We start from the raw sequence: 16,362 nt of genomic DNA, 5'->3' as shown, positions 1-16,362 counted from the left end.
GCTCTTTAGAGAGGATTAGGACTAGAGTTGCGGGCGCGAAGGGCGAGAAAGCTGTGGTTCGTCCCTCCCTTTCCCACCCCCGTGGCCTGGCCCGATGGTAGCACCCGAGGTTGCGGGTTTCGCGCCTGCGCAGTGCGGCGCCTAGAGGGAAAGCGAGAGGGAGACGGACGTTGAGAGAACGAGAAGGAAGGAGAGAGAAAATGGCGTCCACGGGTGAGTATGGTGGAACTGCGGTCGCTCCGGCGACTGCCAGGATGCCCAAATTGGGGGCTGCTTGTTTCTCGGGGTGGCCGGGACGACTGAGTGGACCTGCCGAGAGGGACGTGAGGTACCCGTCGCGGTTCGAGAAGCTCGACGGCCGGCGTCCCCCTCCGCTCCCTCCCCTCCCCCAACGGGGCAGGCCGGTTCTGGAACCTTCCGGCGCCCCCCGCGCGCGGGGGGCTCGAGGCGGCGGGTACGCGCGGGGCCTGCTTTGGTCTCCATTGTGTGGTGGCCGTCGGGCCCTGCGCCCTGGGCAGCCCGCCACGTGGGCGGGGCCTGCGGCCTCTGGGGCCCCGCGTGGGGGTGGGAGGGCTCGGCTAGGCTTCGGGCCCGACACCCCGAAACCGGAGGTTGGGGGGGGCCGGCGGCGGCTTGAGAAGCCGCAGGCCCGCTGACCCTCTGACTCTCCCCACCCCAACCCCATTTCCAGGGCGGCAGCCCAAGCCCGAGCGCTCCTCTGCCTCACCGAGAAGACGAGGGAAAAAAAGCAAATAAACAAAAAAGGTTTCGCGGATTTGTGAGCCGAGGGGCGCCGACCTATGAGCGGGAGGCCCGTCATTCTTAAAGCCGGGTCGGCTGGGGCGTCCGGGGCCGCCGAGCTGCCTCCTCGGCGGGCTCCAACCCCCAAGCCGAACTTTTGCCCGAACTGGGCTTTAGACGGAGTGCCCCCCCGCTCCTTTACAGCCCCCCAATCGGCAGCCTCTTCGGGATTCGCTTTTTACCATTATTAATTCTCCTTACCGCCCCAAAAATCAATTCCTAGGGCCATTTTTCAGCAGACGGCAAGGGAGATTTTTTGTATAAGGCCAACCGGGATCGTGTGGCCAGAAATTCCCACCGAAAGAAATTTCTGGCGTGTTTGACTTAGGGGAAACAAAAGGCCCCAGTCGGCGTTTGAATTATACTTAAGTAATCGTTTCGCACGTTTATTCGCTTAGGTTAAGCTGAGAGGCTTGTTTATTTCGTGGACTGATAGGAGAGAGCGGAAGGAGGCGCGGACTGGAAGCCCGGGGTGGGAACTGGAATATGATGTTTGGGGTGTTCCTTGACGCCCGGAGTGTGTAAGAGAGTAGCCTAAACGTGACCTGCAGTTTGCAGCCTGTTCCTGCACTAACTTGTGGTTATTGGTCGAGTGGGGCATTTTTGCCTCCGGGGGTGTTCTTAGGCAGCCTGACTCCAGGCCTTAAGAGGCAGTTGGAGAAGATGGAAGATGGGAAAAGCTCTGGGTCCTTCAGAGTTTTAATTTGAAAAGGGTCCAGAATCCAGCAATGGAATGACAGTTTAAGAACTCTCCGCAACTATGTTGTCAGTAAACAAGCAGGTAGATGCTGGCTGTTAGTGCCAGGGTACAGAGTGCCCCTAGAAGAAAGAACTCTGAAATAACCACAGTCTTAGACACATCTTGGTGGGAAATGGTTTCCTCAGAGCCCTTTCCACCTTCCTCTTCCCTGCAGTGTTAGGATTTTGTAAGGGGGAGTGCTACTCTCCCTTCCCTGTTAACGTTTGGGGAGTAAATATGCGTGTGTTCAAATTTGTGTGTGGCTGGAGCCCCTTTTTCGTTCTACTTTGTTCAAGCTCTGTTTACTGGTACCCACCACATACTATATTAGAATTACAATTGTGGATTATGTAGACACACAGTAGTAGGCCTGGCTGGGGGCCCTTTGGGGGGTCATTAACTTATCTGGACTTTGGTTTCCTTTCAGTCCAAATGAAGAGGTTAGGCTAGACCTTTTAAGAGCTTTTTCAGCCTTCAGCTTCTGACCTTACAGCAAAGTATTTTGGCTCCCACAAAGTTGTCCCGTAGTGACTTTAACTCATGATGTAGTCTGAAGCTCTAAATCTCTGCAGTTTTGATCGTGACTGCCTTAAAGTATCTAAAAGCCACCACCTTGGGTAATGTTAGTTGTTTTTCCTCCTCATGTGTAGCATATATAGAAAAGTACCTAGAGTATATGTCCACTTTAACGAAGAATTACAACACAAACTCCCAAGTAACCACCATTCAGACCAAGAAATAGAACATTGTCAGCACTCTGGAGGCGCCTCCCCCCCCCCCCGCGGTCACAGCCCCTTCTCTCCTCAACCTGTCCTGTATTTTTAGTGTAGTCTTCAGCTGCAGATTTGGGAGTTAAAAAAACAAAACAAAAAAACATAACTGCTAAATAATCTGACCAATGTGTAACTGTAGATTTTTGAGGCCATATAATGTTTGTATGCTGTAGGTAGATAACATAAGTTCTCATGAAACACATTTGCTACTTCCCGTAGCCCACCAATATGGGGCTAAATCAGCTGCTTTCCCATGGATCTGAGATCATTCCTTGTTCATGTCAGCTTTGCCACTTTGATGTTTTACATAACTGTTCTTGTGTAGCAGTCCTCTTGCAGACATTGAGCTTATATGTCAGCTATTTAGAACCATTTCTCATACAGAAGCCTCTGCAGAAGGAAGTTTGAAATATTTGATTTTTGATGCTTCATTGGTATGTTTATTTTGTAACTACAACATGGAAGAAGTGATTTGCATTTAGTTTTTTATATGTCACATACAGAGCTAAGATTGTCTTGAACAAATCAATTTGTTCATTATACATAGCCTTTGGCCATTGATTTGATAATGTTGATTCAGGGTTCTGAGTTAAGGGTGTACAGAGGAAGGAAAGTGGTCAAGTGAAGTGTATAGAGATGAAGAATGAGCCAAGTTAAAGAGATGGATTCAGCAAAATGCTCTGGGGGCAGGCCAGGTGAACTGTGAAGCAGCCTTTGAATGGAGTGGGGTTAGAAACCCCTCCACCAAGAGCTGTCAACTATTGCTTTCAGATGAGGGACTATTTTCTGATTGGAAAAGAAAGGATCCTTTGGTCTGCCTTAATGACAGTGTTGCCTTCTAACATAGAATAAGATACATAGTTCTTGTGGAGAGCAAAGAATTGGGCAGGAGTTTTAAAAAATAATTACTTTAACTTCTTGAAAAATATGTGTTTGATTCAGTAGTGCCATGAAAACCTATTAACCATTTTATTTTCTGGTTTCACTACTTGCAGATGCCTCAGTGGACCAGAGGGGTTTTTTTGTTTTCATTTTTAGTCCTTTTTTATGCGTGTTGTAAATTTCTTATGAAAAGGAAAGTTGTAGGAAGCTTTACTTAGGAGAGGGGAAGAAAAATTGTTTTTTTTTTTTAAGTTGAAATCACTTGAGTTTAAAAAGATGATGTTACCTAAAACCAAGTTATTCCCCAAAAGATTAAATGCTTTCTTCTCTGCCAGTTATCATGATTCTGCCTTGACTGCTTCACTGGTACTTAAAATGTGTCTAGTTTTTAAATTATTCTACAGATGTAGCCCTCATACAGTCAGCAAACCCTTTAGAACACTGGATTGAGATGATTGTCCTCTTGTTTTCTGCCATTTCATTTCACAGTCCTCCTAGGGAATTATGGTTGGTCTAACTTGCTAAAGTGAGGGAGTGATTTTTTTAAACTAGTTTTTGAGGAGGTGTAGCTTCTGATGTAACCATTCTGGTGTTAAACATTATATTGTTGCATGCCTCCTTTTTATATGAAGGTAAAACTTCGGATCCTCTTGAGTTTATCTTGTTCTCCTGTTAGTTTTAGGATGATGATCATATATTTGAAATGACAGCCTACAGTTAAGGGAAGTTTGTAGTCATGGGAACATGCAAAGTATCTTTGCCAAATCAGATGATCTTGACCTCATTAGCTGGCACTTTGTTCAAATTTTCTGTTTAACTGGCTCAGGTTTTTTTAGTTTGGTGTTGAAAGATAAGAGGTACTCATTTGGACCTGTGTTGTCCTGTAGGTCCTCTCAATACCGTTTTTTGGGGTTTTTAAAAATATATTTATTTTATTTATTTATTTTTGGCTGTGTTGGGTCTTCATTGCTGCGTGTGGGCTTTCTCTAGTTATGGCGAGCGGGGGCTTCTCTTGTTGCGGAGCATGGGCTCTAGGCACACGGGCTTCAGTAATTGTGGCGCACGGGCTTCAGTAGTTGTGGCGCACGGGCTTAGTTGCTCTGCGGCATGTGGGATCTTCCCAGACCAGGGCTCGAACCCGTGTCCCCTGCATTGGCAGGCGGATTCTTAACCACTGTGCCACCAGGAAAGTCCCTCAGTACAGTTTTTAAAATTCATCTTCCTGCCACCTGCATGCCTTCCCCCCTTTTTTCCTTTCTCCTTGTAAACGTTGGCTTCACACTATTTTCTCTCCTTGTTTTCTCTAGATTACAGTACATACAGCCAAGCTGCAGCCCAGCAGGGGTAAGTCAGACTTTTACAGCAGTACCTTGGGTGTGATTGGTTGTTTTTTAGGGTACAGAGCCTCCTTTTTTTTTTTTTTTTTTTTTAATTTATCAATTTCCCCCCTCCTTTCCTTTTAATTAATTAATTTATTTATTTTTGGGTGTGTTGGGTCTTCGTTTCTGTGCAAGGGCTTTCTCCAGTCCCAGCGAGCGGGGTCCACTCTTCATCGCGGTGCGCGGGCCTCTCACTGTCGCGGCCTCTCTTGTTGCGGAGCACGGGCTCCAGACACACAGGCTCAGTAGTCGTGGCTCACGGGCCTAGCCGCTTACAGAGCCTCCTTTAATTGTAGAGGATTTAGTAATGGAATCTGGATTTCTATATTCAGTTCTTGCATTTAATTTCTCTTACAGCTACAGTGCTTACACCGCCCAGCCCACTCAAGGATATGCACAGACCACCCAGGTAATCTTTAAGATAATTATTTGTGGCTGCATCCCCAAGTAAAATATTTCCATCAGCCATTGAAACAATAGCTAGCATGAATCTTTTTCAGAAATTAGGTAGTAGAAGAGTATAATGTGCTTGTAATCATAAAATACACAGGCGTTTAAACTTTCACAGTGGGAGTGCCATTGTAATGAAACCATCCTCAAACTGGGAGTTGCTAGCTCTCCTTTCCCTCCTAGTATGGTTTCTCAAGTTAGGTGTTTTGCTCCATGCTTGTTCCTTCTACATATTTTGTGTTTAAATTTATTTAATTTAATCATACAGCAGTTCTGCAGAGGAAGGTGATATTATGACATTTTGCAGATGAAAAATTGCAGTGCATAGATATTACACCATTCGCCACTGGTCACACAGTAAGTGATGGGTTAGCTCTTATGGCTGCCTAACTATAGGGCTTTTGAGCTCTTTCTAGTACATGAGTCTATTCTAAAGTCTAGGCCAACAGATACTAGAAATTAGCCACCTAGTGTTCTCAGTATCATCTCAAATTCTGAAATGGTCTGTGACATAAAATGGATATAGTAGCTCTGCCATGGAAACATTATAGGACAGGCAGAATGTGATGTCTCTAGCTGATCTTACATAACTGGTCATTCACGTCTAGAATGTGATCTTGCTAATATCTGAAAAAACAGTTCATTCCTTGCCAGGTTTTAAGTATTACTGATGTCCAGGTTCAAAAGACAGCACTCTTGCTGTCTTAAGAATATATGCAGTGTTCTTGTTCATTTTCTTTGAAGTGGTATGATAATTTTTAAAATTTTGTCTCAAGCTGAAAATATAGTTTTCAAAATTGTCTGACAGATTTTAGTCCCATTTTCATTTTCGTTGTTCATTTTATCTTCCTAGCATTTGTTTCCATTTGCTAAAACTGCTACACAAAGTGCTGGCGATTATACACCTGTTCCCTCATTGTTAATCATTTGAGGGCATCTTGTTAATCTCCTGTATCGTTAAATTGTGGTTTTGCCTGATTATCTCAGGAACTTTTTTGTAGTTTATGAAAATATGAGTGGATTAGATAAGGGGAAACAAGCATTCATGATACTGCGATCACTTGTCTGTTTTTTTAAAATCTTTTTATTAGAAAGCATATTTTTGACTTTGTTTTTCCAATTTAGGAACTTAGAAGTCAGTCCATTTTATTGCTAAAATACAAGATTCATATATGAAGTCCTTAAATCCATTTTCTTTGAGCAGGCATATGGGCAACAAAGTTACGGAACCTATGGACAGCCCACTGATGTCAGCTATACCCAGGCTCAGACCACTGCAACCTATGGGCAGACCGCCTATGCAACTTCTTATGGACAGCCTCCCACTGGTAAGACTCTAGAGAGACTTTGGGGTTACATTAGCTAGGGTGTTTGCTAAGAAGCTTGTTACTTGTGCTCTTGGGTGTATATTCTGGTTGATACCTTGGCGTTTGGGAATCCTTTATTCTTAGGAGGAGCTGGGGGTTTTTGTTTTGTTTTTTTCCTTTTCCTTATATTCTCCTTGAGGGATCTCTAATAGAATGTGGGTGGGATAAATTCCAAGGGAAAAAAGAACTTTTCCTTCTAACTGTTTTATACAGTGTATTGAGTAATCTCACGACAAAATGGAGAATATATAAGAGATTGTGCTAATGCTAATACTGGGAAAGAATGAGCCTTCTTAAACTGAGCTGCTTAAAAATCAAACTGATTTTCACATCTGTTTGCTTCATCTGATAGTGTGCCCTCTACTTTTTGTTTTGTGCTTTCCACAGTAGAAGGGACCAGTACAGGTTTGACTATCCTGCTCATTCTTGCATGGGAATTGCTTTCCATCTTGTCTAACCCTGTAATGTTAACCCTTTAGGTGTTTTCATTTGTTTAACCCTCAAACTTTCTAACATCACACACAATAAGGTGCTAATGGAAAACTGCTTCAGGTGCCATTCGCAGATCCATGTCCCTTTTCTTTATGTGATTTTGGGAAAGGTTTCGCTTTGTTTTATTTTACATTATTTTGTGTCAAGCCTTAATAATAGTTGCTCACCTTCTCAAAGGTATTTCAGGTGACTACTCCCCAGCCGATTTCCCCCTATTCCCTGAAGGATAGATTGCATGATTAGATTTATTCAGAGGAACAGATTGCCACCTTGCATGTATTATGTTTGTCTGTTGGTTGGCTTCCAGTCCAGACACATTTTATTTTCTGTTTAAGTGTTAATGAATTATTTTAATTCATAGTATGTCTTAAGTATATATGTAACAGCATTCCAGGGAGCAAAAAAGAAAAATTATTTTAAGAATTAGAATAAATTGTATCCTAATACTGGGGTTGAAAGTGGAGCCTGTGAAAATTTTACAATAACTTTTTTATGTTTGGTGCTGTGTGACATTTCAGGATCCCTACCTTAAAGATGTAAAAACTTTTATTTTTCAAACTGTCTTTAATCCCCAAGTTATATATGGTCTATCAGAGTCATTAGTAGGGAGAAACCCACCTGTAATTTATCTCACTTCGTGACAATGTCCTGGATTTGATGGGAAGTATTTCCTAATCTATCTCATTAATGCATATCATTGAATAGGATGGGAAATGTTTAAACTTTCTGTGGGTGTTGGCAACTGTAGGAAAAGCTGGAACTGAGACTCTGCAGTTTGTATTTTTAGCACAGAATTTTGAAATTGTGAGATGAACTTTACATATTCAAGCTATTATGTTTTTAATGAGATGTAATTGACATATATAACATTAGTTTCAGGTGTACAACATGATTCAATATTTGTGTATGTTGTGAAATCACCACAGTAAGTCTAGTTAACATGAATCACCACACATCCTTTTGATGAGAGCTTTTAGGATCGTCTCTCTTAGCAACTTTCAAATATACAATACAGTATTGCTAACTGTAGTCATCATGCTGCAGATTACATCCCCATGACTGATTTATTATAACTAGATGTTTTGTATGTTTTTGACCTTAACTTATTTTAAAAATAAGTATCATCTGAAGTAATACAGCTTAGATCTAGCCTTTGGAGCCTTTGGATCATTTTATAAGAACATGATAAAGTCATTTATAGGAAATACAGTAGCCTTCTAGATTCTGTGGAGCCATGTTTTTGCTTTGTAGTTTATGGAAGTTTATGTAGTTTATGTAGTTTACCCTTCATATCTCCCCAAATTCTTCCATCAACTTTTGGAGTGTAGGAACTAAAATTAAACCTAGTGAGCGAATTGAGGCTGAACCAAACCAAGCAGGACCCTGACAGTAGTAAGTAGGTTCAGGAACACTTAATACTTTTTTCCTTACCTCTTACTGCCTTTACACATAAAAGTCATTGGATAGGGCTTCCCTGGTGGCGCAGTGGTTAAGAATCTGCCTGCCAATGCAGGGGACATGGGTTCGACCCCTGGTCCGGGAAGATCCCACATGCCGCGGAGCAGCGAAGCCCATGTGCCGCAACTACTGAGCCTGTGCTCTAGAGCCCACGAGCCACAACTACTGAGCCCACGCGCCGCATCTAAAGCCCGCGCGCTCTAGAGCCCATGCTCTACAACAAGAGAAGCCGCCACGGTGAGAAGCCCGCGCACCACAACGAAGAGTAGCCCCTGCTCGCTGCAACTAGAGAAAGCCCACACACAGCAACGAAGACCCAACACAGCCAAAACTAATAAATAAATAAATAAAAATAAGTAAATTTATTTTAAAGTCATTGGATAATTATTGGAAGAAATATAAAAAGACACTTCTAGAATATTTTAAAATTAAGCTTCATGAGAAGGGAGCTATATAAATCTCAACTCATTAATTGGAATAGAAATCTTAGACTTTAGTTTTTATCATTGAAGTTGAACAAAAATTCTGGTTGGTTTGTGTGATGTTTCTTACTACCTTTTTCCTTAAATTTATCAACACATAGTAGATATGTTGTCTTTTTGCTGTTGGTCTTTTTTACTGTCATTAAATCATTTTGCTCTTTTAATTTTTGCTCATTTTGATTGGCTGCTTGTGTGGGTACTACAATTAATTAAAAGATTATTAATTTTAAAAAAAGATTATTAATTAACCCAGTGTCTATTAGTGTAATCTTTAGCACTGCAAGGCTCTGTTGCTGGATACTTTTATGACACAAGTTATTGCCCTTGTCACTTTTTTTTGTTGTTGTTGTTTTTTAATTGTTCTTATAAATCTTTTTTAATTGTGTTTATTTATTTTTGGCTGCATTGGGTCTTTGTTGCTGCCCGCGGGCTTTCTCTAGTTGGCGTAGGCGGGGGCTACTCTTCATTCCGGTGTGTGGGCTTCTCATTGCGGTGGCTTCTTTTGTTGCGGAGCACGGGCTTCAGTAGTTGTGGCTCGCGGGCTCTAGAGCACAGGCTCAATAGTTGTGGCGCACGGGCTTCTTTGCTCTGCGGCATGTAGGATCTTCCCGGACTGGGGCTTGAACCCGTGTCCCCTGCATTGGCAGGTGGATTCTTAACCACTGTGCCACCAGGGAAGTCCTCCTCTTGTAAATCTTATAGATGGCCTGTCATGTAGGGAAAAAAAAAAATCTGTGTAGGAGTAACAGAGTAGGTGGAATTAGATTCCAGTTAAATAAATGAGTGCTTTATGTGGTTGACATTAGGATTCTGCAAAGAACTTTTAAATTAAATAAACAATTCAGATGAATAACATGCCAACTTGAAAAACTTCCAGTGCTTGGGGCTCCCTGTTCTGTGAAATACGCTTTCATATACACTTCAGCCCAACATATTTGAGAAGGAAATATGTGTATAATTAATTTCAGAATTTCCCTAAAATGTTTGAGATGGAGAAGAAAGTATTATACTCTGTGCTACAAAAGATGACACTTTAGATTGTACCAAGGGAAGTTGGTATTTGTTTTTGGCTGTTGGTATTTGTTGGTATTTGGCTAAGTTGGTATTTGTATTTATTTTTGTGTATATAGTGAGGACACTTTATTCTAACTGAAGTTTAAGTACTGAAACATTTTTACTTTAGTGAGATTTGGGTTTTTCTTTGATGGACATAAATGCTGACAGCTAGACCCAGCTTTTTATTGCATGGCTTAACTTGTGCTCGTTGACCATGAGGGAGGAGTAGGAGGGAGGGAAGCCAAGCACCAGGAAAGGTTATAATACTTCTTATAGGAAAGGGACGCAAGTTAGGAGCTGCAGGTCCAGGGGCGGGAGTTGTCACATTCCAAGTCCAAGTTCCAGGTGAAAGGGCATGGATCCCGGGAATTCCCTGGCAGCTCAGTGGTTAGGACTCCAGGGCCTGGGTTCAGTCCCTGGTCAGGGAACTAAGATCTTGCAAGCCGAGCAGTACGGCAAAAAAAGAAAGAAAAGAAAGGGCATGGATCCTGCCTGGTTTGGCAGAGGCAGGAACTAGGGAAAGAGCCTAGCTTGGTCTCTGCACACCTGTGACAGCAGGTCTGTAATATTTGGTTAGGGAAATAGCAAGGGGGCTGCAGAGTCCATCTCCAGTATTGCTGAGCAGGAAAAAGACTCATTTGCTCGTGGTGGGTAAATAAGGGAAATGGGGAAATTTGATGACGGGCTTAGAATCTCAAATGGTTTTATTATGTGAAAAACATTTACCTTTTCAATGTTTATTTTGGGAATGTTAACTTTAATTTAAAATAATTTATCAGAAAAGTTAAATAGGGAAAACCTTTGTTGGTCATATGTATGTAAGCAAATATAATTTGTAGTATGTGTTTATTACTAATGTGCCATTTCAAATCTTAGTGCTGGTTACAAGCATTTTCTTAGTTGTTTGTTACCCGAAACAAAATTAGCAGTTCTTAGAGTGTTTAATCAATTGTTAACATCTCACTGAAAATTAAACACATGTTCTCTGCAATTTCCAGTTTCCTTAAATGTGAACTGCCCATGATGCTTGGGGCTGAAAGCAAATAATTCCAAATGATAGGTTTTAATGCTAAAACTTGTACCTGGATCATTATTTTATAGCTACTTAAAGATGTTGTGTCATTTGCCTTTTACTTCCCTTTCTGGGACATTTTATTCCTGTTGGAGTATAGAATTAGTGAAAGCAGACTTGTCCCCTATTGAATGCTTCCGAGGTGGGGGCAAAGGGAGCCCTTTTTTCTATACCAGCACTTTCTATGGCCTACTCTCTTTCCTCCTTTCTTTTAGGTGTGGTTTAGAGCAAAAGAGACAGTGCTTTGCTGAAAACTGAGTATTTTCAGAGAACTTAGGCTTTAAGTATTGGTTTGTTGCTATTTTTACTGAAGGGGAAATATTTAAAGGAGCTAAATATCATGATGGTTGAAAGTAGGTGGTTTACAGATTGTCTTGTTAATGAGTGTCTAGGCAGGTCTCTGAAGAGCCAGAAATCTGACATAGCTCTCCTTTATTCCAGGATATTCTACTCCAACTGCCCCCCAGGCATACAGTCAGCCTGTCCAGGGGTACGGCACTGGTGCTTATGATACCACCACTGCTACAGTCACTACTACCCAGGCCTCCTATGCAGCTCAGTCTGCATATGGCACTCAGCCTGCTTATCCAGCCTATGGGCAGCAGCCAGCAGCCACCGCGCCTGCAAGGTAAGGCCCCCTCACCTACTCCGAACGCAGCAACCTCAGGCTTTCAGAAAAGAGAGCAAGCCTCACTTAGAATGTATGACTTGGTTCCTTTGTAATGCTTACTCACATACTTAGGTGTTAACTAATTGTTCTTCACCAGGTACAGTCACACCACAAACAGTACTCTTCATTTAGTAGAGAAATGGTGCCATCCAGGGGCCAAAATGAGGAATGTCACTGAGTGGGGTTGTCTAGTTTCAGAAGAGTGGACTTTCCGGTAGGAGGAAGCTGTTGTATTTACTTTGCTAAACCCAGAAGAAAATTGAGTGTGGTTTCCTCACAACAGAACAACTGATAGAATTGTACTTTGATGCTTTTACCTTTGGTTTTATTGACCCTGTAAATGGATAACACCTTTCTCTTTGGGAAAAACACTGTAGTTCACAGTTGGGGTAGGGGGTAGAATCATGTGGTTCAAGAAATAGTCACACGATCCAGTTGTCAGTAAAGGGTATATCCATATCCAGAAGTCAAACGTTGGTGACATGATTTTCTCTGTATTATGTATTGGCTTGGTAATCTAAATATCCCAGGCAAGTATAAATTCTTAACTGGGTGCCCTGCTATAGGGTGAATATTTGAGCAAAGTTCATACTCCGTCACACCATTGTAAAGCAATTACACTCCAATAAAGATGTTTAAAAAAAAAAAAAAGTTCATACTCCGTGACTGATTAGCAAGTAAACAGTATTAATTATGACTTAACAGAAGATTTCAGGTCTTTGCTTTAGGCAATGCACTTAGGTGGCTTCTGCATACAGTCTTGAAGGAACATTGAATTGTGGTTTGAAAGAAGACTTTTTAGGGAGTAAACAAGAGATCAACTTGTAACCTAGACTTTTTGTCTGCTGTAGAGGTAAGAAATTAGCTCTGGCAAACACTCATGAGATTACTTCTAAAATGCACAGTGAGTAATCAGAGCTACTTGGTAGTTTACCTCTTCTAGACAGCCTGTGCAGTGGTTAGTGTTAAGCTGATTCCTGTAGGGTCCCAATTCAGTTGACCTAGAGTGTTCTCAGATGTTTGAAGTCCCATTTGATGCTCCATTGCAACAGTATATCCAAGCCATAGCTGGGGGGTTGGGGTATATTACTAATTGGTCTTTGAATAAATCATCCTTTTTGGTTCCTTTTTCTTAATTTTTCAATCCTTAACACTTTATAACAGCTGTCTTGTGATCAGTGATAGCTACTCCCTTTTCCCCTGGAAAGATGGGGCTTGTGACCCGTTTCAGCTCTTTGGAGAAACCAGTGCTTCCACATCCTCCCTGGTCTGCCTGCTGATTCTTGGGCTTTGCTTAAAATAGCATATGCTCATTTTGCTACAACCCTGTTATAAACTGTTAAGGTAAAGGGATTATAGAAACCTCTTTTTTTTCCTTGGGATTAAGATTGGTTTTCGTCCCTTAACAAGGATGTTTTCCAGTTCACCTGAGCGTGAGAGGAGTGTGTGTGTTTGTCTGTCTCCATCCCTGTGTGTGTCCCTGCCCTACTCTGGTATTTCCATTATGGAGACTGAGGCAGGGTTAGATTAATTTATGGCAGTTCAAGTTAGGAAATGTTTTTTTCAGGTCTGTTCTTAATAGATGAGAAACATAAAAAGAAACATAAACCCACAGATTGTCCAAACTTATAAATGCCATGGACTTATGTAAATGTTACTCTGACCCAGAATTTGCATTATTGTTAAAGTTTCTTGTTTGTCTTTAATGGTCCTTTTTGAGAAAAGGCATTTTCTTCCCGAACAAACCACCTCCCCTCCCACATCTCTTAAATGGGCAGCACAAAGTATTGTAACTGCCTTTTGTAGCTGCTGGTATGGAATGAATGGAGCATGTTGATGTCTCTTCTGTGGATGAGATTAAGTCTCCCCCATCTTTAGTGTTGTCTTCCAGCAGAAACAGTTGGACTGACATTGGGTTTTGACGTAGTTCACTTTGCAATTGTATATATTTCTAAGCTCAATACTAACATTGCTTATTGCTCATAGATTGTAGAGTTCTTACCCAAGAGTTTTGTGGTTGAGAAAAAAGAAGTCTCACTTTTTTATTTCTCCTTTTAGACCGCAGGATGGTAACAAACCCGCTGAGACTAGTCAACCTCAATCTAGCACAGGGGGTTACAACCAGCCCAGCCTAGGATATGGACAGAGTAACTACAGTTATCCCCAGGTACCTGGGAGCTACCCCATGCAGCCAGTCACGGCACCACCATCCTATCCTCCTACCAGGTCAGTCTTCTCATTTCTTGTTCTTGTGGCCAGTGAGCTAGTAGAATAACAAAACAGATTTTTTTCAGGCTGACCAGCTTGCTTCTGCTTCCTCAGGTGGGCTACGTTATCTGACTCTCCCAGTGATAAGCCTGACCACATATTGTACATTAAAACCTCAGTCCTAAGTTCTGATAGCAGTGCCTGACAGTCAAAAACTCTTCTCTAAATACGTTTTTATCACTCTAGGTTTTTTCTTTTAATTTTTTTCTTTTAGTTTATTCAGATGAGAAACAATGAAAGCAGGTAAACAGAACCATAGAAGCCACATTCTCCGATGCATTTGAGCTGGGTAAAGTGCAGGGCATTATTTTTTCGAAAAAAGAAAGTTCACCTTAATCATTTTATATTTAAAGGTTCATTCATGCACCAGGCTTTTTTTTTTTTTTTAAATACATTTATTTATGGCCGCATTGGGTCTTCGTTGCTGCGCGCGGGCTTTCTCTAGTTGCAGCGAGTGAGGGCCACTCTTCGTTGCGGTGCGTGGGCTTCTCATTGCAGTGGCTTCTATCGTTGCGGAGCACGGGCTCAAGGCGTGCAGGCTTCAGTAGTTGTGGCACACAGGCTCAGTAGTTGTGGCTCGTGGGCTCTAGAGCGCAGGCTCAGTAGTTGTGGAGCACGGGCTTAGTTGCTCCATGACATGTGGGATCTTCCCGGACCAGGGATCAAACCTGTGTCCCCTGCATTGGCAGGCAGACTCCTAACCACTGGGCCACCAGGGAAGTCCATGCACCAGCCTTTTAACGGTTAGGCCAAGGCCCCTCCTTTTGACTAAGACTTTACTTGTTCTGTATTTTGTCGTACATTAACCACACCAGCAGCTACAATGTCCAGTTTTGGTTTCTTTAAAGTAGAGGAAGAACCGCAAGTTCTCACATTTAATTTGATGCAAGTTTTCAAATGAATTGTCTGAATTGTGTCCTAAAGTGTTAACTTAGTTTTGGTAGAATTAACAGTTCCCCTTTTTGTACTCATTTCATTGGTTTATACATTAAAGTACAGCAGACATGAGCAGGCTTATGAGCAAATACAGCTGACTGGTAAGTGTCTCTGTTCAGCTTGGAGCAGCAGTGGGCAGGGCTCTAGCAGTTCTTCCACAGGGCCCACCCACAGCTGTCATGCTGAGAGCACTTAATCTGGCTAGTGGAATAGGTGCACTTGGTGTGAAGAGAGGCCTTTGAATACTTACAGCTGTGGTGAGGGAGGTGGTGATACTTAAAATTGTTGTTCTTAGAATTAAAATTGTAAAATGTGTTGTCTTTTTGGTTTTTCATTATCATGGTTCATCCAGAGTTTAATACCAGTTCTTTCAAGCTTTATTTCTGTGTAAGAATGTATCTTTGTTTAGTTTCCCTGCCCTGTAGTTGACATGTGTGAAGATGAATATCAATGTAATAACTCATCTTTCATACAACGCCTTGATACTGACATTTCCTTGTCCATCTTTTCTTTATTAATGCCCAGATTTTGTAGATGATCAGGCATGTCTGAAAGTTTGAAACTGTATACATACCAAAGCAATTTGAAACTTAGACTTATCCTCAAGAGAAAAATGGCCAAACACACACCAAGTGGCCTTTTAGCTTCAGAAAAATTGTCATCACTCAAGGGAATTATCGGAGGCAGCCTTAGAACTGAATACCGCACTTAACTGCCTCATTTTTCTCAGTGCCTTTTTGCTGGGGCAACCTTCCCTGGCAGCACATCTGCCTATTTTTCCCTTAATACAGGAAGCACCTAAACTCCCGAATTTGCCTTGAATTTGGTTGAGAATAACTATTGTTTTAATGAGGGTGGGGGTAAAGGAGACGCTCTAGGGTTGTACATTTTATAGATGGGTTGTTTTTAATAATATCCTCTCCCTTCCATTCAGAGCTTTATTCTGAATACAAAAATACTTGCTTATTTTAAATTCATTGTATGTTAATATGTAGAAAGTAACTGCATTTTTAAGGATTTCTATGCCATGTACTATTAATGTCTCATGTTTAGGGGACTAGAAGAAATAACAAGTCTCTCCTTTCTAACAAGCTCTTTTTTTTTTTTTACTTTTCAGCTATTCTTCTACACAGCCGACTAGTTATGATCAGAGCAGTTACTCCCAGCAGAACACCTATGGGCAGCCGAGCAGCTATGGACAACAGAGTAGCTATGGTCAACAAAGCAGCTATGGGCAGCAGCCGCCCACTAGTTACCCCCCCCAAACTGGATCCTACAGCCAGGCTCCAAGTCAATATAGCCAACAGAGCAGCAGCTACGGGCAGCAGAGTGAGTTGCTAAGAGAGAAAACCAAATAAGAATGGTTATGTCTGGAGTTTCTGAAATGGGGAAATGCTCTTTACTATTGTGTACTTTTGAACTCCAGGATGCATCTTGAAGGTATCATATCCTGGCTAATATCCTGGCTTTTCTCCAATTTAATTGTTATTAGTATGCCTTACAAGAAAAGAGAGTTTGTAACTGACCAGAGAAAACG

The 16,362-nt window shown here is 41.9% G+C and overlaps 1 protein-coding gene across 6 annotated transcripts in view; it reads left to right on the top strand.

Moving 5' to 3' along the window:
• Positions 1-7: 7 nt before the first annotated feature.
• The window catches only part of EWSR1 (EWS RNA binding protein 1), a 28,611-nt gene continuing 12,256 nt past the window's right edge, over positions 8-16,362 (top strand). For 3 of the 6 annotated variants that reach the window (XM_036874248.1, XM_036874243.1, XM_036874242.1), the window contains exons 1-8: positions 85-213; positions 4,503-4,539; positions 4,932-4,983; positions 6,229-6,352; positions 6,779-6,796; positions 11,393-11,579; positions 13,680-13,847; positions 15,943-16,154. In XM_036874248.1, the coding sequence (XP_036730143.1) occupies positions 201-213; positions 4,503-4,539; positions 4,932-4,983; positions 6,229-6,352; positions 6,779-6,796; positions 11,393-11,579; positions 13,680-13,847; positions 15,943-16,154 (811 nt within the window). In that variant the 5' untranslated portion in view covers positions 85-200. Of the gene's footprint in view, positions 214-4,502; positions 4,540-4,931; positions 4,984-6,228; positions 6,353-6,778; positions 6,797-11,392; positions 11,580-13,679; positions 13,848-15,942; positions 16,155-16,362 lie in introns of all 6 variants that reach the window. The other 3 variants (XM_036874244.1, XM_036874245.1, XM_036874246.1) reach the window with 3 other exon arrangements.

The sequence above is a fragment of the Balaenoptera musculus genome, chromosome 14, assembly GCF_009873245.2.
Source record: "Balaenoptera musculus isolate JJ_BM4_2016_0621 chromosome 14, mBalMus1.pri.v3, whole genome shotgun sequence".
NCBI classification, from domain to species: Eukaryota; Metazoa; Chordata; class Mammalia; order Artiodactyla; family Balaenopteridae; genus Balaenoptera; species Balaenoptera musculus.
The sequence above is the reverse complement of the archived record's forward strand: the minus strand, read 5'-3'. Positions and strand labels throughout refer to the sequence as shown.